Here is a 21,640-nt window from a genome sequence, read left to right on the forward strand (position 1 = left end):
ACCAGTACTAAAAGGAGAGACTTGCTGCCACTTTAATTTAGAAGTATCAATGTTGTTCGTATGGATGATAAGAAATTGTGTATAAATTTTATTTAAAATAGGATTTTTCCCTCCCAGGATTTTTATAATCAGATTATCCCAGAATTGACCATTTTCTTGAAAAGATAGTTTTATATCCTTTACATCTCTTTTTCACATTAAAGTCTAAAGTTTTGGCTTCACCTCTTGTATTTACCGTGGTCAAATATGTATAGTATCCCTATTGGAAAGCTCTCAATAGATTCCTTATATACAATCCTTTTCTGAAAGGTTAAGAAATATATGTAGGAATGTCTAGAGGCCCACAGTTATGAAAATGTTACTTTTTATTGACAGTTGCACTTGGTAAAAATTGAGACAGGAACCAACCGGAAGGGAAATATCTTTGTTTTAATCATTACTATTATTACATTTCTGTAAAAGGATGAAATTATTTTGCAGCATAGAGACTATAATGTTTCTAATTTTGGTATGTGAATTATTTTTTTTTACAGACAGTGGATTTAAGCCAGTTATAATTACTGCACCAGCAAGTGCCAGAGTGGTAGATGGAGACTTTGTGACTTTGTCCTGCAATGCCACTGGAGTGCCAGTTCCAGTCATTCGTTGGTATGGCTCCCACGGATTGATAACCAGCCATCCATCTCAAGTCCTTAGGTCTAAATCTCGAAAGTCACACTTATTAAGACCTGGAGCCCTTGACCCAGTGCCTGTCTACTTCATCATGTCCCGAGCTGGCTCAAGCTCGCTCTCTATTCAGGCTGTTAATCAGGAGCATGCTGGGAAATATATCTGCGAAGCTACAAATGATCATGGCACCACACAGTCAGAGGCATTTCTTACAGTTGGTGAGTTTCCATTAGTATTTTCCTCAGTTGCATAATCTCTTTTTATAGTAAGAGAAAAGGTGATTAGAAATATGTCATTGTAATAAATGCAGCCCCTGTAACAGTGAATGTAGAACTGTATTTTGGAGTATTTTTCCATCTGTGAATTAGATGAATGTCCTTCTCCATTTCTAGTGTTTTTGTTAAGTGCCTGCTTGTCAAATAGTATGGTTTTAGTTGGGAGCAAGCTCAAACTATAACTTGACTTTGGGATTAATGTTTTTAGCTTTCTGAGCTACTGATAATGCTATTGTTGACTTTTTTAAGACAAATCCTTGATAAGTGTAGTATTCAAAGTCTACAGGTTTGCCTTCATTGAGAATACAAACTTATGGTCCTATAAAATAATACCTGTATCTATGTATTTTCCCTATCTTACCCAAAATTACTTTTCTAATAGGATGAATCATAGTATTTATATGCTGCTGTTTTTTATGGTAATAACTTAATGTTACATGATTTTTGAAATATAGGCATGTAGAATGTCAATAGTACTGAAAATTAAGTCAAAGTTAATGAAATTCGAATTCAAACCTTATATCATTGGTTCTTTAACAACTGATTGATCAGTTTAAGAGATTGTTGCCATATTTATCTCTGAGAGTCAGAATATTCAGTTCTGCCTTTAGTGATGGTCAACTGAGGTCCCTGCCCTAGTCTTCTGCATTGAAGGGCTTCCTGTGTTACCTTTCTGTCTGGATCCTCAGAGCCCATGGAGTCAAAGTCAGTGCTTATCCTGATCCTAGAGTCCACATTCTTGTTTCTGGGTAACAGGTCTGGGGCTCCAGAATTTCTTACTTTAATGAATTCACAGTCTGGTTCCACACAGGTCTTTTTTGCCTGTCCTATCCTCCACAGTATAGACCACACCATCAGTGTATGGATGCCATTAAACCAGAGGTGGGGCCAGTGAGTGGTCTTTGGCAGAAGAGTGATGTTTGAAGTGTGCAGAGTTTGGATGTATGCACTCCAATTTATTTTCAGATGCAAATAAGGAGCTTCTAGCTCTGGATGAAATTGGAGATTGGGAGATAAGTGGGGAAGGCCAGTGACTTCTGTTTCTACCTTGGGCTACTCCAGAATGGTAGAGGTAGAAATGATGTGGAGTTGAGGCCTGTGGGCTGTTAGAGCCCTGGCTCTGACACACAGAGCTTTGTAATCCAGGGCCAGTTACTGAACTTTGTGCTTTTTGCCTCACCTGTGTAACAGGTGTTGTGAAGGTGTCCTGCTCACAGTAGGATTAGTGTGAGATTTCAAGTAGCTAATACATGTAAGCTTCTTAAAATTATGTCTGGTAACAGAAAGCTTTTCATGAACATCAGTTATTAGGTTATGATAACTATTAACTATTATTACAGGTTTCCATTGTGGTGGTATTTAACGAAAAGAAGAATTAGTTGTGATTTTAGTAACCTTAAGAACTCTCTCTCTCTCTCAAAAAAAAAAAGAACTCTTAGGAAGGTGCTTGGGTGTTGTATAAATTTATACATATATATGAATATGTATATGCATATATGTGTTCATGTTTATATATCTATTCCAGTTGGCAAAAGTAAAAGTGACTCTGCTTTTACTTTTAGCTTTGTGATAGGTATAATGCAGGAGCTGCTTGGGCAGAATTTAGCAAAACTGATTATTTTATGTAAATATATGAAATAAGGAGACATACATGTCATGGTTGATAGAACTAGATATTTTGTCCAACTTTCTCAAAAATCTGAAGCCCTTAGAAGTTATACAAATTGTTTAGATTAGAAGATCTTTAAGATTCTCCCCTGCTCCAGGATTTTGTGCTTTCCTAAACTATATATATATTGTTATAAAATGGATAACTATAATTTAATAATAACTAGATAGTAACAGTCTTAACCTAATACTTTGTATTTATGTAAAGCTTCTACTGCCAGACATGATTCTGAATAGTTAATGGCTATCACTTTTATGTATAATAATCCCATCAGTAGCATCCTACCTGTGTGTTCTTCTGTTATCTCTTTTACATGCTCTGTAATAATTATTGAGACCTAGCTGAGTTTATTGAACTTGAAGCAGTGACTTAGAACCCACTTTTTAAAAAATAGGAATCTGAGCCTTATTAAATCTAGTGTACTGAGTCATTTACTTTTATTGTGAAGGGAGAGTGAGATGGTCCAAGAAAAAGATGATGCTCTCCTTTCTATTTTTTTTTTTTTTATTTCCAGGGACCTTAGGTTTATGAGGTCTTCGATGTATATCTTCAAAACTAAAATGGGAGTTGCCCTGGGCTTCCTAAAGTAGTGTGGGGGTGGGGGTTGCTGGTATGCATAGTGACAGTGAGAATATCTTGGACAGATGTGGTTGTATTCCCTATTTAATTAGGAAATTCACTGACATTGCTATAGTTTTTATTCATCTTTTTTTCTAATTCAAAAACCAATCCATCTTAAAAATTATTAAGTGTCTATTCTACTCATTCGTGGAGTTGTTTGAAGATAAATTTAGATAATACATGTGAGAGCATGTATTGCCTGAACTCTGAAAGTACAGGCAATCTCCAATTTACAATGGTCTGAGGTTGCGCTAACATTGAGCTACACACCGCAGCCCTTTTAAAATTTTTTATATTTGAGACGAGGTCTTGCTAAGTTGTCTCAAACTTGAGATTCTCCTGCCTTAGCCTCCAAAGTCCCTGGTATTTCAGGGCATGTGCCACTGTGTCCAGCTGACTTACAGATTTTTTTTCATGATGTGAAAGTGATGTTCATTTAGTAAAAACTCATTTAGTAGAATTTTGCTCTTTTCCTGGGTTGTTAATCAGAAGTATGATAATGTCATGATGGTGGTCAGTGGCAGTGAGCTGCAGCTCACCATCAGCCATTCCATTACAAGGGTGAACAACTGACACTCTATAGAGTACTATGTTGCTTAGCCATTGTATTCAGTAAGTTAAGAGTAATAAATGCATTTCCAGTTTAACTGTATTTTCCATTTCCATGAGGTTTTTGGGTTATAACCTGACCATCAACCTAGGAGCAGCTATACTGTTAAGACCTTTAAAATCATATCTAATAACTTGTGAGTGCCCAAGTTATATAATTGGGAACAGCAGAGGTTAATTGGATTCCCTTTTAAATAAGTGTTTTGGAAAAGTTGCATTACACCCTGAATAACAGAAAAGAAATTTTGATATTCTTGCAGTAGACTGGCAGCAGCATATTTTTTTTAATCCCTCTGTATAAATAAAGTGTCATGTAGTGTGGGAACTGTCCTGTGGCCAGATACCACTTCCCAGTGGTCAGCTGCCCAGAGGATCCATGAAACTACTAATGATACAAAGATCCTTCCACATCACCCCAAGCCACAGCAAATTACCTCCAATTGGAGAGTCCATTTCTCTACATTAACAGGCACCAGATCAACCCTGAATGTCCATTGCATGTCTGACTCACTAGGTAAACACAGCCATGCCAGGAGCAATATTTTCAAGTTGTCTTAGTGAATTTAAATAGTATTCTTCTACCTTATTTTCTCACTGACTTCTTGTTTTCTTGATGAAGGATGCTCTGGAATGTCATTTTTTCTCTTTAAACTAACAGAGAACTGACCTTAAAGTTAATCTGGTTTTCTTTGGTTCTCTTCTAAAATGCAGTAGTTCTCCTAAAAACAACCCACCTCTTCCCAGGAATCTGACTTCAAGTGTAGCTAAAACATGTGTTTTCCTCGGTTCCCTTCCTCCGCACAGGAGTGAATAGCAGGAGACCTTTTTGTTGTCAGTATTAATAGCACTTGAGAGAAAGTAAGCTGTCAATCCTTTGGATTTATTATACTGGCAGATATTTGTATTCATAAACTGCTCTCCTTTTTTTTCACAGCAGCACCACTAACATTCTTCTGACAGCTGTTGTCACTTAGTCTCTCAGAACCTTAATTTCTTCATCTGTAAAGTAGCAGCAAGTATTACTCTTTACCTAAGACTGTTGTAGAATTAAACATCTGGAACGGTGCTTGGCATATAACAGGTGCTCAGTAATTTTTTGAACGTATGAACCTATTTTTTCAGTACAAATAAATTATTTTTACTTTCCTCCGTGTAATCTGTATGCTGTTAGTGTACATGGTGGGAGGGGACTATGAAAAAGTGGGAATTCTGGGATATATCTTTGGAGACGAGCTGCCCAGTAGGTAATGCTGTTTAGTACCAACTATTAAGGCTATCTGTTTGTTTTATCTATCTTCAGTTTGGTAGTTTCTTTCTTTTTTTTTTTTAGAGAGAGAATTTTTTAATATTTATTTTTTAGTTTTTGGTGGACACAACATCTTTATTTTTTATGTGGTACTGAGGATCTAACCCAGTGCCCCACACATGCTAGGTGAGCGTGCTACCGCTTGAGCCACATCCCCAGCCCCAAGTTTCTTTCTTTATTTTGGTGGGTGGGGTACTGGGTTTTGAACTCAGTGATGTTTCGCCACAGAGCTATATCCCCAGCCCTTTTCATTTTTAATTTTGAGACAAAAATCTAAATTCCTGAGGCTTTCCTTGAACTTGTGATCCTCCTGCCTCAGCCTCCCAGGTCAATGGGATTACAGGAATGTGCCACCATGTGCAACTAACAAGTCTGCATTTTCTCCAAATGTATGTTTTTGGTACTTTTGTCAAGGATCAGATGGCTGCATTTGTGTGGGTTGTCTGTATCTTCTATTCTTTTCCATTGGTCTATGTGTTTGTTTTTATGCCAGTACTATGTAATTTTTGCTACTATAGCTCTGTAGTATAATTTGATGTTATATATTGTGATAAATTTGTATATTGCTTTTGGTAATATGATTGTTTTAGCGATATTAATTTTGCCTATCCATGAACATGGGAAGTTTTCCATTTTCTAGTGTCTTCTTCAATTTCTTTCTTCTGTGTTCTATGATTTTAGGTCTTTTAACTTCTCGTTTTTTTTTTTTTTTTTTAATGCTAGTGTGAATAGGATTGTTTTCCTGATTTCTTTATCAGCTATTTCATTTTGGTTTATGGGAAAGTTATTGATTTTTGTATGTTGATTTTGCGTACTGCTACTTTGCTGAACATGTTTATTACCTCTAGCAGTCTTCTGATTGAGCTTTTCAGATCTTCCAAGTATAGGATCATATCATTTGCAAACAGTTGATAATTTGATTACTTTCTTTCTTATTTATATTTTTTACTTTCCTAATTGCTCTGGCAAGGCATTCAAGTACTATATTGAATAGGAGTGATTAGAGTAGACATCCTTGTCTTCTTCTATATTTTAGAAGAAATGTTTTCAGTTTTTCCTTGTTCAGTATGATGTTGGTTTTGGGTTTGTCACATTTAAGCTTTATGTTGAGATAAGTTCCTTCTATCTCTAGTTTCTTCACTGTTTTTTATCAGGAATGGGAACTGACTTGTTTCAAAAACTTTTTCTATGTTGGTCTTGTTAGTTCCATTTCTTCCCTCTTTCTTAAAGGTTGTTGTGTTGTGTAGGAGTCTATTGGATGGGGAATCTATTGCTCCATAACTGATACCCAAAGATTAGTGATTTAAAATCACAACCCCTTTGTTGTTGCTTGTGATTGTTAATTAGATGCAACTGGGCAGTTCTTCTGCTGGCCTTGCTGGGTTTATAATACAAGTTGTAATCAGAGGGCACCGGGGGCTGAAACAGCCAAAGTAGCTTTACTCACATGTAACACCTTTATGGAGGCGCATCTCTGTCTCTGTCCATGTAGCATACACACGGCTAGCTTGGACATGTAGCTAGATTCCCAAGAGCATAAATGAAAGTAGAAGTGTCAGACCTTCTTCAAAACTTGAACCTGGGTTCAGTGCGGGAGGGGACTGTGCATGAGGATGAATTCTGGAAAGTATCTTTGGAGACTTATTTAGCTACCTGGTAGGTAAAATCCTAAATCTTGATCCTTTCTTATTATCACTTTCACTTTTTTCCTGGTGGAATGTGTTGCCCATTGTGTTTCATTTACCAACTGGAGGTGAAACCTAATGTTCTTCAACTTAAAACTTTTGAGTTTAAACTAGCAAATTATTGTTGCAGAAGAGGGAATACTAGTACTGAGCAAAACAAAAATAACATCTTTAAGCCACTCAACTATTCCATCATGCAATTGTTTTTCCAAACAATTCATTTGCTCTCCCCTGAGCAAGTGATTTGCTACTAGAGATTAGATGTTGTCATGAGTGATACATTGACATGTTATCTATTTTAACTTCTAGGACTCTAATTGTGCTAATAATGTCAGTATCACTAACTGGATAGAAGATACTGACATAGTGACTTCATCAAGTTGTCTTGTCTCATTCTCTCTCTCTGTCTAGTTCCTTTTGAAACAAATACAAAAGCAGAAACAGTCACACCTTCTGATGCTACCCAGAATGATGAAAGAGACCAAAGAGATGGTTCAGACTCTGGCTTATTGAGCTCAATTCCAATGAAAATATATCCCAGTGGAGTGGAATCATTATCAGAGAAGAATGCCAGTGGCACCTCCGCCCCTGATGCCCCCATCATCCTGAGCCCCCCACAAACCCATACGCCAGACACATACAACCTGGTTTGGAGGGCAGGAAAAGATGGCGGACTGCCCATCAATGCCTATTTTGTGAAATATCGAAAGGTAACACCTACTCAGTTATCACTTTTATCTTCTCACAATATAACCTGTTTGTATACTGTGTTAGTATTATCTTTTACATTTGTGGAAGGGCAGGACACAGAACAACAGTGCTTCCAGAATGATGAATTTATCATAGATATCCCTCCAGTCATGCTGGATTAACCAGGTTTATGAAAGCACTAAGAATGACATCTAAATAATTTCCCCCCCTAATTGGGATTCTAAACACTCAATAACCACATAGCATTTTTTTTTTTTTATCTTGGGTGCCAGGCTCTATAAACCACTTTCAAAACCATAATTGCATTCCTTGCTAACAGTAGAATACAGTTTATTCAGCAAATAGAGCAGCTTCTTATTAGAAACAGCTGTTTAAATGAAATCTTCTGGCATAATCTCTGACTATCACTTGCATTTTGGGCTGACTTCTTAATTGTGTTAAAATCTTATATTGTTCTGTCATTTACTTTGGTGAATCTTGGGCCTGTCTCATTCATTCTTCAGATAATGTTTTTCCTTCATGGTCCTCCCTGGGCTTTTATTAAAGCAAAAGGAGTTTTCCTCTCTTTACTTAATAAAATAAACCAACAAAATGTGAGGAGAAATACTCATATTTAAAATCACTTTCTCTCTGTAAGACATTTTGGTATCTATTATTTAATTGTTTAGTTAATGATCATCTGTTATTTTTAATGACTGGAAAAACTAAGGTGATGACACTGAGAAGTTTATCCACGATTTCTATTGTAATGATGCTAGATGAGGAAAGTAAGTTTTGCTGGTAATATTATTCACCCTAAAGCCTCATGCAGTATTTGTTCTTGGTTTCATTAATCAAGAAATAACTGATTGGATCTCTTTTATCTCCTCCAACACATAGTGAACAATTTCAAAACATGAAGCAAGAATGCTAGAAATATATAATTCATATATATATATATATACAAACATTTAATATGCTATCTTTATCACATATTTATTCTATGTTTTATGTATTACCAATAATATTACATATGTATTTTTCCATTAATCCAGTAAGAAAGGTGGTATTGTCCCCATTACAGGTCAAAGGGAATGGACTCTGGGAGGGCCAATGGGGCTGGGAGTCTTCTTACAAGAGTTCTTCCTTCTTATATTTCTTAATGTAGAAAGTATTGTGTCTAATTTACTTATAGTACATCACCTCCTCAAACTTCTGTAGAATTAAATGAATTCTAGTTTTTATCAAGTTTTATCTAGTTTATCAAGTTTGATGAAAAGTTCCTGCCCTCTGTCTCCCATTGTTCTGGGATTTCTCTTGAGCAGCTGGACGATGGTGCTGGTATCGTGGGAAGCTGGCACACAGTTCGAGTCCCAGGAAGTGAAAATGAGCTGCATTTAACTGAACTGGAGCCATCTAGTCTTTATGAAGTTTTGATGGTGGCAAGAAGTGCTGCAGGTGAGGGTCAGCCAGCCATGCTCACCTTCCGAACCAGCAAAGGTGAGTATGAATTTCTATTGGAAGAATGAGCTGGCTCTCTTGATGTCAATTTATTAGTAAGAATCCTTCTATATAGTAGAGATTCTTGGATATAAATGCAAGATATAAATTCTTGGATATAAAGAAACTCATTGTAGCATCTCTTTTTTTCCTGCCACATTGGGGCAGTTGTGTTATACTAGTCCATCTAATATTCCATAGGTAAATTTTATATATATATCCCAAAAAGGGCCAGTGATACAGTTCAGTGGTAGAGTGCCCCTGGGTTCAGTCCCTAGTACCACCCCTACACACATAAATATATAAATATATGAGAATATATGTATATTTATATGTGTATGTGTGTGGTACTGAGGATTAAACCCAGGGTCACTCTACAACTGAACTGTATCAATGGCCCTTTTTATTTTTTATTTTTATACAGGGTCTTGCTAAGTTGCCCAGGCTGGCCTCTTGAACTTGCAACCTTCTTGCATCAGCTTCCCAAGCTGCTGGGATTACAGACATGTACCACTTGACCCAGCTCCACAAATATTTTTGAAAGCTTGTGATACGCAAGGCTTTAGGATAGGTGATGCAGGGAAGACAGAGATGGACATGACAAGAGCCATCTTAGTTGAGCTATGCTTTGATAGGGAAGGTAAGATACATACTTAAATATCAGCAAGACAGAATTTAATTCTGTTCAGATAATATTTACTGAGTACAAAAATAGGCAAAACTCCTTGCCCTCACAGAGCCCATATTTTAGTTGGGATAGCCTTATACTTAAGTTGTAAGTCTTTTTAGAAGGTAGTCTTAACAAGTGAAATGAATTAGGGGACAGATACGTAAAGTGTATAGGGAGGAGTGGTTACAATTTAAGGAGGTGGCCAAGGAAGTCCTCAACTAGTGATAAGTTGCAGAGCAACTTGAAAGAGAGAAAGTAGAAAGTCATGTGGGTATCAGGGGAGAGAACATTTTTAGCAGAGAAGAGCAGGTTCCAAGGCCCCAGGGTGGGGTATGATTATCATGACCCCTAGAAATATCAAGGGGCCACTGTGACATGAGCAAAGTAAGGAGGGGGTGGCTATTATGGAAAGGTGCTCAGGGAGATGACAGGGTAGTCAAATCACACAGTACTCTGTGTACTTTGCAAGGACTTTTTATTTTTCCTCTAGATGAGCTGGAGCTTTTGAGCAGAGCAGGGATGTGATGTGCTGACTGGTGATTCTCTGCTAACAGGGCATGAAGTGCAGGTGGACTGGAGGAAGGCAGGAATGTAGGCAAAGATACCCGAATATGGCAGGTGCTAGGAGATTTCTAAACAGGGTGTGAGAGTACATGGGAAGGTTCGTCCTGTGGAGCAGTTGGGAGGGAAGGCTTGATTGAAGATGCCATCATGGCTGGCCAGGAATCAGTGGGTGGAGATGGGAACTGAGTGGAAGAGTTTTTCAGTTTGTCACTGTAATAAAAGGGAGATCTAAGGATTGAGAAGAAATTATCTATTAGCTTTTGAGAAAGATTGTTCTGTCTAATTACTAAGTGTGGCCAGAAAATAATGAATACTTCTTAAATGCATCTTGTGTTAATTTTCACCATCAGTCCTTAGTTATAATGAGTCTAGCCTATAAATATGGAAGAATAAACATGTATTTCAGTTTTCTTAAAAAGTCACTTGATGTCTCTTTTTGCCTATTGAAATATTGAAACGTATTGTGACCTTTTTCCTGTGGAAAAAATTTATCAGGAGTTCTTTAAAATGAATTTTATTTTAAAATTAAGGAATATGTACAGTTTTAAAAAAAGGCTAATTGTTTAAAGCCTTCACTCTCCTCCTTTGACTTCTTCACAAGAAGACACTTTTAGCTTTCTTTTAAAGATATAAGAAAAAGACAAAGTAATATTTTATCAATTCCTAAGCTCAGTTAAGTATATATAATACAGGTGATAGATTTTGATGCTGTAGAAGATAAATTCATATCTATAGCTATGTGTCAGTTGAGTTTCACAGTACTCTTTTTTTTTTGTTTTAAAGTTGTTACCTAAATAAGCTTATGTTGCAGTGGTTTTCGTTTATTTTATTTTAAACCTTCCTAGAAAAAACAGCATCATCAAAAAACTCCCAGGCCTCTTCTCCACCCGTGGGCGTCCCTAAGCATCCTGTGGTTTCAGAGGCAGCAAACAACAATTTTGGAGTGGTGCTTACAGATTCCGCCAGGCATAGTGGAGGTAAAGAAAGGAGTCTTCATTTTATTTATTTGCTTATGTGTGTAACTGCCCCATTTCAGGCTTTTGGGAAATGGAAGAGAAATAGAGTGTATTGGTTATTCAAATTATATTTCCACATAGCTCTAATAGGTTCTATTTCAACCATTTTTAACATTCAGGCCTTAAACATTGGCAACCATTGTCATGATTGTTATTTTACCTAAGAAAACTCAGATTCAAAATATTGTGCTACCAAGTTTTTATAACTCATGAAAAGGGTTTTTTGTCTCTTCTTTAGCAAAAAAAAAAATGAAATTTACATTTTAAGTTCTGAAAATCTGAATTATTGTGTGTTTGTGACTTTTCAGAATGTATGGTGGTATAATGTTAAATTATTTTACTGAAAGATAACATGTCATATTCACTACTATTGCTGTATCTAATTAATCTTAGGATTTTTTAAGTTTTTGTGCAGTAAAATATTTAAAAAGACTTCTTTTTAAAATTTAAACTTCATATTTATCAGTGTGCTATGCCTCACCCCCAATATGCTGGGTATCAAACCCAGGGCCTTGTGTATGCTCAGCAAGCTCGTTGAGCACAATCCCAAACCCCCTAAGTGCTTTTTGTGTTTGTGCTAATGCTTTGGGACAGTTAGGGAAGATTTCACATTTCACTGCTGAGCTCTTAAAAGTTTGTGGATATCTCTCTCGTGTTTTTATACTTTTCCATGAATTTGTCTCAGACAAAATGAGGTCAAAACACTTTGACTCTGTCGTCAATATCATGAGCCTTGCTTTCCTCAGTTCTTCTACCTCAGAGAAGGCACATTTCCAATATCTTAAGTAGATTACTCATATGGGTATCACCTTTATGTGACTAAAGTTAACATTTGAAAATCAAAAACTTTATTTATTTAACAAACCCTGTGGAAGACACTTTGCTAAATGCTAGAACAGCAAAGAAAAAAAATAATCCTTGCTTTCAGGGAGTTTATGGTGGAAGATAGAGATACCTAAACCCACACTAAGGAGTGGATGAAATTAACAATGAAGCTCGTAACAACAGAGTAGGTAACATAGACAAGCCAGGAACAACAATTTTGATTTTTTCTGCTTGAAATTATATCTGTGGTCACAAAAGAAATACTCATCCTCCTCCGCTTACAGAGGAGGATGAATAGCAACAAGAGAAGCTCTTTAGCAACCTGAGCTAAGCCTCAGAGGACAAGAATGACACAGTGAGGTGAAGAAACAGGAAAAGAGGTTCTACGGAAAGACATCTCCTTGTGCAGAGATGGACAAATGACAGGCTTCATTTAGAGATAAGAGATCTTATTTACTGTGACTGGTTGCCTGAGGATGATGCAAGTGTCGGGGAGACAGGTAGGTGCCAGGTGCCTTGTATGACACCCTAGTTTATCTTTCTCTGGGAGCTAAAGAACTAAAGGATTTTAAAGATGGAAAGGGAGGAATGGCAAAAGGTAAGGTTGGAAAAATAAAGACGATGGTAACAGTATGAATGAAGAGGAGGTCAAGTGTGTGATTAGAGGAAGAAATCATCATTGAAGGAGGGAGAGAGATGGTGATTTGGGCTTGGGCAACTAGGGATCATTTACTAGTGTGGCTAATAGGAGATTATGGATTCAGTTCTAAAAGTCCTGAGTTTGGAGTTATCCAAGCAGAGAAAACCCTAAGAAATGACTTATTTGATCTTTGTAACAACTAATGAGGAAGGTAGCTTATCCATTTTATACATTAGGAGATGAGGCTCCGGGAGGTCTAGCAGCATGCCTGAGGTCATACAGACAGAGCTGCTATTCAAGTCCATATCTTCCAACTTGTTAAAAGTCACTTGCTGTTTCTTTTAGATATGAAAGATATCTTTCTCTATAGAGGTATTTTCCCCAGTAACTTTTTTTTCCCTATTTGATCCTTTGGTATTTGGTGAATTTGAACCGCATATGAATCAATGGGAAAAAAGTCATTTGGTGGTCTAGTATTTTTAAGAGATTCACTAACAGTTCTATTCATTCTGTTTTCATTGCTTTCTAATTAAAAGGAATACAGTAAGTATTAAAGTTGCCTGCTTTGAATATATTCCTCTTTTTATCCCTTAAACTATGTTTTTAAAATTCTGTGGTTTTCATATAAGTACTGTGTTCAACATTATTTCTTCTTTCTTATGTATTTGGAATGAGGATTGAGGAGGTGTTAGGATGGAAGTATTTTGTGACTTAGGCTAAAGAGGCAGGGCTCCCTTGGTGGATTTGCCGGAATCCAGTCATCATGGCCCAGAGTTGCCCCTCCACTTTCCAGCTTTAGAAACTTGGTTGTCATTATGCCAAAAGATCATTGGTCTCTTGAGAAACAGCTCACATTTACAAATTTCACAGTGAATATGACTAATGTAAACTAGAATGGCAATTTAATAGTTTGCAATGTAACTGTCATACAAGCCAGATCGTTTCTCTCAGCATCCTTCTCTCATGGGAACCAGGTGGGAAGCCAGTTACATGACCACCAAATTACCTGATCAGTGAGATAAGTTAGGTACATGATTTAATCCTGCAGTTTCTACCTGCCACAGGTAGAATTTGAGGACTTCCAATTTGAGGACTAGGGTATATTGAAAGCTACCCCAAATTAGTTCCCTGGCCCCATTTTTTTCATGTTCGGGGGGATCGTCTTTCTAATAGCACCTTTCTTTGGTTATATATCTTGTCTTCCTGCTTTCATCCTGAATAACATTCTCCCCAGCCACTATTATTAGTATTGATTTTATAATCAAATTTTATCTCTACTTGCTGCTTGCAGTCTGTATTTTGGAATAGCTCATAATCTTGAGGTATATTAAAATAGGATATAATAGTAATAGTTAATATAATACCCAGCAGGTTGCTGAATATGTTTATGTAATTTAGGTGGATAAAGAAAAAATATTTAAATAAGATAATTCATAATTGTGAGAATTATGAAAACTGTAACCAAAGACTTAAAGCACCGAATAATAATTTTTTTTACACATTGTCTTGGTCATGAATCTAAAATACCATAGTCAAAGTTATATTCATTAACTTAGTCTTTCACAGCTAATTATCAAGCCTACAGTACATTTTACTTTTCTTTTCTACATCTGATCATTTCATTTCCCATTCACTTTTAAATGGGAAATGGAACATAGCCACAATATTATGAACTCTGGCAAAAAAAGTTTAGTGAGGAACCTTTAATAACATGAGATTTGAGATTTATTCCTTTTAATTTATTTGAGTTATTCTTGTCTCTAACACTGTGGGTTATTGTGGAATGAATGTTTCCATTTTCAGTTCCAGAGGCTCCAGATCGGCCTACCATCTCTACTGCATCAGAGACCTCTGTGTATGTCACTTGGATTCCCCGGGCGAATGGTGGGTCTCCAATTACTGCCTTCAAGGTGGAATATAAGAGGATGAGGACTAGCGATTGGCTGGTGGCAGCTGAAGATATCCCTCCCTCCAAACTTTCTGTGGAAGTTCGTAGTTTAGAACCAGGTAGTAATATTCAAATGTTTTCTTTCTTTTTTAACCACCAGTGCTATTTAAACTTTATTTAAATAAAGATTTTTAATAATCTTGTGGGTTTCTTTTCTAATTGTTAAAATAATGAATGCTTGTTGTCTTTACTTCTGGGTTTTAGATTGTTGCTGTTTATTTGCCATTGGAAATAATGTTGTGATTCATCTTTCTATGTATGTGTTTTGCTATGATAGACTGTTATAGGAAGAAAATCTTGCTATTTCATTAAACTTGTTTGATTAGATGTTGAATCTCAGCACAGTTATACTCAGTATACTTATGAGACCATAAACACTTCTTCTATAAATTTTGTTTCATCAGAGGATTTCCTCCCTACCCCCCAAATCTTGAGATTATATTAAAGAGATTAAGCCATAAAAGAGATAAAAATTAAGGCAGTATTTGTTTGGATTCATGACAATTTTCACTTCTGGACTTTTAAATGTACACTAGTAGGAAATGCCTGTGTTTGTCTAACTGTGTTTTGTGAGGAATGTAGGAATCCATCAGCGTAGTCAGGAGAATGTAGCTTTTTAAATGTGGTTGTGAAGCTGAGTAACATTTCAGAGATTGAAAATATTATCTTCAGAAGCCCAGTGATTGTTTTTGAGTGATTAGGAAACTCGGTATTAGGATTTTGATTTATTCTTTAGGTTAAAATTTTTAAAAATTCATAACCCTTAGAATTTGTAGTATCTTCTTCCCCACAAATTCCTTCTGTGATCATTTAAATCTGCTCCTCCTTATTCTAGTACCTTTGAAACCAGAATGTCATCTGCTGTTACCCACATGGTGCCTGTTTATAAATGTTAAATTTTGGCTAAGTTGTTTCTTTCATAATGAAAAGAACCTGGTGTTGAGGATAAATACTTCAACTAATCCTGCCTCAGATGGGTGTGACTTTGAGTGGGAAGATGAAGAGTGAATGTCCCTTTTCCTGTTCTCTACCTGCTCCTTCTATGTCATTAATCTTCCACAGCTTTGGTTCTTGGCGACTCTATTCTAATAATGACTTGAAATCCTGAACCCAGGGTATAGAACAACCCCCTGCAGTTGATTGAAATTGGCAAGTGGGTTGAAATTTGTTTTCTGTGCCAGCATCAGAGTGTGTCATTGTAGTTAGGCACTTAAGCACAACTGCCATAGTTTGAATAGTCTGCCTTCAGATATGGCTTTTTATGGTTATGGGTTGTTTTTGTTTTCCCCCCAAAGGTTCAACGTACAAATTTAGGGTCATTGCCATCAACCATTATGGTGAGAGTTTTCGAAGTTCGGCTTCTCGTCCCTATCAGGTGGCTGGATTCCCCAAACGTTTTTCCAATCGACCGATAACTGGACCTCATATCGCCTACACAGAGGCTGTTAGTGACACACAGATCATGCTAAAGTGGACGGTACATAAACATCTTCTCTAATGAGAATATTTCCTGGTTTGTTTCTGTTAACAATTTAATATTCTCATGATGTGAGCAACAAATGGTTGAACCTTAAGTTGAGGGGAAATTGAAAGCCATCAATTTTTGTCTAAAGGCACATGGTCTAAGAGGGGTGTGGCTAAAAATAAAATTAATGTTTCCACATCTCTTATCCAAGTGTTGCTAACCTAATTGCCATGTTATGCCTTTGAACCTAGTGAAGTGCATACTGGTTTGGTTTTGTTTGGTCCAGCATTTGGCTTACTGCTCTTATTACCTTTGAAAACCTTTGAATTAAGTTTAAAATGGCCATTAAATATGCTTGAAAAATGAAGCTATATTACCATACTGGTAAAGAAATCTTAATAGGTATGACAGTTAACATTCTTTTTGTCTTTGATAATTCTTTACTACTTCTTCTTTTTTTTTTAGTACATTCCATCAAGTAACAATAACACTCCCATTCAAGGATTTTATATCTATTACCGACCAACAGATAGTGACAATGACAGTGACTATAAGAGGGACGTTGTAGAAGGTAAGTCCCACTGGCAAACTGGAGTGCCCATGAAGGAACTTTGAAGGTACAGGCCTTATAAACATGAAATGCATCATCACAAGTTAGGATAGAATAAAAAATGAAATTGAATATGTACTATTATTGTTGAATTTGTTTCAATTTTTCCAGTTTATTTATATAGTACAAAACATATTCATTGTAGAAACAGTTACAAAAGTTAGGGGGGAAATATGATTTTTCAGTAGTTCATCTGAAAAAGATTTTGATTTCTTTTTTTCTCTAAATGACCAACAATCTGTGTATAAATCAGTGGCAACTTCATCTACATTTAAAAAATAATGTCTCAAACAGTTTCTTTGTACCAGAAATATCACATCTTAAGCACATTATCTACTTTTGGAGATACTAAGAAATTGGAATGCATGTAGAGAAAAAAAAGAAAGCAGACACAATGGTGAAGGGTGTCAACACTGCTTTTGTAGTATTTAAGACAAAATTCAGAATTTCGCATTCAGTTCCTGCCTCCGCCTTCAGCCATGTCTCCTGCATCTCTCCCTTCCTCATTGGATATCCACCACACTTACCTTCTTTCTGCTTCCTCATGTGCACCAACATTTTTCTTGTCTCAGGACCTTGGCAGAAGGTAGTTCCTACCACCTCCTATACCACTGTCCCCATGCTTTACCAAGATATACCCACTTTTTTCTCTGGGGTGTTTAAATGTTACTCCCTCAGATAAATCTTCCCAAAAGTTCTGAAATTATTTGCTTAATGTTTGTCTTCCCTACCAAATATTAACCTCCCTGTGGACATGGGGCCCCTTCTCTCACTGCTCTGTGCCCAGTCTTTACAGTGGTGAGGTGCTCAGTATTGAATGAATGAAAGATTATAAATGGAATCTCAAAAGAACAGTGGACTATCTAGTGATGCTCAGAATGGAAAAAAGAAGACCGAGAGAAGCAACACAATAGCTGTCTTCATGTATTTACTGTTATGTGGAAGAGGAGCTAAGTCAGTTGGGGGATGGGAGGTTATAAGGAAATAATGTAAGAACTTTCTAACATAACATGTCTAATGTAGATTTCCTCCCTAGCTTCGGAAGTATAGAAGCTGGATACCTCTCTCTTTCTTCCTTCTTTCCCTCCCTTCCTTCCTTCTTTCTTTCTCTCTGTGTGTTTTTATGTGGTGCTGGGTATTGAATCCAGGGCCTTGCACATATTACCAAGTATTCTACTATTGAGCTGCACCCCAGCCTAAAGGTGCCTAATTCTTAGTAATATCTTGGATAGGTTTCTTGCTCTGAGAGGAGGTCTTTTTTCACTCCCAGATTCTGATTCTTTGAGATATTAAATTTCTTGGCTGAGAGTGTAGCTCAGAGGTACAGTGTGTGCAAAGTCTTGGGTTCGATACTCAGCATCAAAAAAAGAAAAGAAAAGAAAAAGAAATATTAAGTGTTTTAATGAATCATGTCAGAAAATTGTCCTAGGCCAAGGTTATTTTCCATGACTTGTTGACATCAAATGTCAACATATAGTTTTTGTTACAACAGATTTCTTTTTTTAAAAAAAACTTTTTGTTCTTTTTAATTATACATGACAGTAGAGTGTATTTTGGCATATCATACATACATAGAGTATAACTTCCCATTTTAATGGTTTACATGATTTACACTGGTCATGTATTCGCATATGAATATTGGAAATATAACAAATTCCTTTAAATATGCTGTATTATATTTCTCTATGGTCTCATTCTTTTTAATATCTATCCAATGGAATTTTGTCATATAATGAAAAATTTGTGATCTGAGCTCTTATACTTGGCATATAGTAGGTGGATGTTGAATCATTTTTAAATGAAGGAATGATTGTTTCCCTTCTGCCATAATTTGTAGTGGCAAAGCTGTTCTGTGCCTTTCGAAGTTAAGACTGTAAAGGTCTTGAGGGAGAGAAGGGGCTGGAAGGAGCATGGAGGGACATTGGTGATGTCAGCAATGTTCTTTCTTGACTGGGTATTGGCTGTGTTCACTTTGTGAGCATTCATTGAGATGTACAGTTATTTGTAACTTTTCTGTATGCAGATTATATATATCAACAAAAAGCCTATTAAGAAAGAAATAGTAAGAATTTTGATGATTCTGCCTTTTGGTCTTATCTAAGTCTTCCTTTTATTTAACTGGATTATGGGAATGAAAAGTCAGATTTTTATTTAAATATTTTTTTTACAGTAAACATTTGTTTATGAGGTAGCTCTGAATAGTTTAAGACAAATATAAATAAAATGAATATCCATTTCTGTCTCTTTCAGTGTCCACTTCTCCCTTCCTAGTTCTAATACTTTATTGGAATATCTGCTGGTATAAACAGTTTTTAAACTATATTCTCTAGGCGAATCTTTGAGCCTTAACAAACTTCTGTGATGTCATTGTTGAGCGTGGACTTGGAAATTAGTTCAACAAAAGCTTTGTGTCTAGTATAGTGTCTGCAAATGTTGAATTTTTCCTTATGGTTCAGGAAGAACTGTTTATAAATGTACTATATTGAGCAGTTAGATGTTTAAGTGGGCTTCACTGTGCTGTGTAATTTGCTTATTCCTATTTTTGAGTTTATACATTTGAAATTCTTTTTGTGGTATTTGGAACCATTGGTTTATTTTCCTAAACCCAGTAACAAAAATACTCATCATTTGGACTTAAAATTTTTCTTTAAAACTTTTTGATTCTTACACATAATCAAAAATTTAAAACTTAAGCTTTAAAAAAATTGAAGCAATTAAATTTAAAAAAACACAGTACAAGAACAGTTATTTTATTGAAATTATCCAACCTTCCGAATTAAGTTTCACATTTAGGTAAACTATAAATGTTTCCAGCATACCAATGCTTTTAGGCTGAATATTTTTATCTTGTTGAGTTCCAAGTAAATCAAATCTAAGGTCATTCTTTTAAGTCCGTGCTTTTCTTTCTCTGTGGAAAGTCCTTACCTTTTATAAAACATTTTTTGGGAAAATAAAGGATAAGTGCTCATTGATTGGTTATAAGCCAATTAATGTGCATCATTGTCTTATTCATCAATGATTAGTAGATTCCTTATCTTTGCTGATAATTCCTAAAATTTTAGCCATTGGAGGAATTTGTGTAACAACAGAACATGAACCTAACAGGATAGATATTATTTTAACTCTTTTCTCTTAGTTACATATCAGAAACCTAGTTTGATTCCATTTGTACTAGTGCTGTGAAAGGAAAATTTCAAGTCTAGGTTAGCAATTATTCAAGAGAATGTTTATAATAGGTGGGTATAGGACCAGCTCAAGAAAGACCTATGGCTAGAGTAAAAATATAAGCCTTTTGGGAAGTTTTTAGATTTTAAAAATAAGTCTATTCCAGTTTCAAACAGTTTGGGGGTAAAAAAAATTGGGGGGAACAGCTCTCTTTACACTTATAGACAGGGCATAGAATTCCTCACTTCTTGAGCCTTCAGAGACCCTTGATCCTAAAACAAGCAGATTTTCTTCTTTATAAAATGAGTCTATATGAGAGAGGGATCGTGTATTGGTGACTGGGAGGGGGATTGCACTTCCTGATTGAAATGTTTTTGTCTGTGTTGCATTAGAAAGGAGCCTGTGATACTGGTCCTGTCAGCCAAGTGGATTTGAGTTGTGCATGCGGTTTTGTTTTGTTTTGTTTCTCTCCTTGAATTAATTCTTAAATCAGTTGGTGGTATACTTGAATTTCTAAGAAATAGTGGAAACAGTTTGAAGAGTGTTTTCTAAGAGGGATTAAGAGTGCTCGAAGAGTTAATTAAATCTGGCAAAAGTGTCCCTGTTTATGAAAGTTTGTCACAGGCCCATGGAAGTGAAAATGGAGAGTGATTTATATTGGAGTGTTCAGTTAAGGAGTGTTTCTAAATGAAACCTTGGCTGTGTGCCATGGATAACAGAATCATTCTATTAGAGATACTTGTGTGGTTTGGAGACCCGGACTCAAAGGGAAAGTGGCTTTGGGAGCAGCTGCTGAGAGTTTCCCATACTAAGTTTTGCTTTTTGTTGACTCTGTGCAATTTATTAAGGTGTTTCTTTATGAATCAGTCCATGGGTTGTGTCCATGACAATGGACATGAGAGTTTCTCTGAGGCCTTTCTTGAAACTGATCACTTGTTCTGGGTGGTACACTGTTTGCTTATCTCATATGTAGTGCTGCTTTTTGGTGGTGGACGTAGTGGATTGACTTTGTGGCTAAAATGTAGGCCAAAGGACTTGAAATTGTCTTACCTATGCATGAGGTTAATGTGTATTTTATGAAAGACTCACCACTAATTATTTTTATTAAGACAAGTATTACTGTCAAAATACAATAGCTTTAACTCACTTTATCTCTTTACCTTTATTCCATGCTACTTAATAGAAATGCTACTTACTTGTGGCACATTATTCAAATACCTAATATTTACATTTTTATTGCATACACCATACTGGGTGGTGATGGATGCTATTTTAACCTCGTTCTGAAAAATTGAATAATTTTATTGACATAATCATTTAGGTTGTATGATGTGCAAATCTTATTTTTTATTTTTCTTTTCTAGGTTCAAAGCAGTGGCACATGATTGGTCACCTCCAGCCAGAAACCTCCTATGATATTAAAATGCAATGCTTTAATGAAGGAGGAGAGAGTGAGTTTAGCAATGTGATGATCTGTGAGACTAAAGGTAGGAGAGGGGTGAGAATTTGTGCTTTCTCCCTGGGCAGTATACAGATTCCGAACTCTGGATGATTCCTTCAGATTGTTGATATATTTCCCTAAGGGAATTTCTGCTTTGCTCCATTTTCTAGGTGCTGACATTTAGACTATCCCAACATAAATATAATATGTTGGTTAGAGAACTTGTCTAAAAAACATCTACATAAGCATTAATTCTGCTTATTAATTTCTGT

At 36.1% G+C, this 21,640-nt stretch overlaps 1 protein-coding gene across 9 annotated transcripts in view; it reads left to right on the forward strand.

Annotated features, from left to right (window-relative positions):
* Cdon (cell adhesion associated, oncogene regulated) overlaps positions 1 to 21,640 on the forward strand; it is a 96,139-nt gene that overhangs the window by 45,733 nt on the left and 28,766 nt on the right. For all 9 annotated transcript variants that reach the window (XR_006849373.2, XR_006849371.2, XR_009225753.1 and 6 more), the window contains exons 8-15: positions 534 to 887; positions 7,246 to 7,544; positions 8,850 to 9,024; positions 11,104 to 11,235; positions 14,543 to 14,746; positions 15,983 to 16,164; positions 16,618 to 16,723; positions 21,292 to 21,414. Coding sequence is in view for 4 of the 9 variants with exons in the window: in XM_046432755.2 (XP_046288711.1) it covers positions 534 to 887; positions 7,246 to 7,544; positions 8,850 to 9,024; positions 11,104 to 11,235; positions 14,543 to 14,746; positions 15,983 to 16,164; positions 16,618 to 16,723; positions 21,292 to 21,414 (1,575 nt within the window). In the remaining 5 variants the exon portion in view is untranslated. The remainder of the gene's footprint in view (positions 1 to 533; positions 888 to 7,245; positions 7,545 to 8,849; positions 9,025 to 11,103; positions 11,236 to 14,542; positions 14,747 to 15,982; positions 16,165 to 16,617; positions 16,724 to 21,291; positions 21,415 to 21,640) is intronic.

The sequence above is a fragment of the Marmota monax genome, unplaced genomic scaffold, assembly GCF_021218885.2.
Source record: "Marmota monax isolate L192 unplaced genomic scaffold, Marmota_monax_Labrador192_F-V1.1 WCK01_AAM20220418_F8-fsc00062, whole genome shotgun sequence".
NCBI lineage: Eukaryota > Metazoa > Chordata > Mammalia > Rodentia > Sciuridae > Marmota > Marmota monax.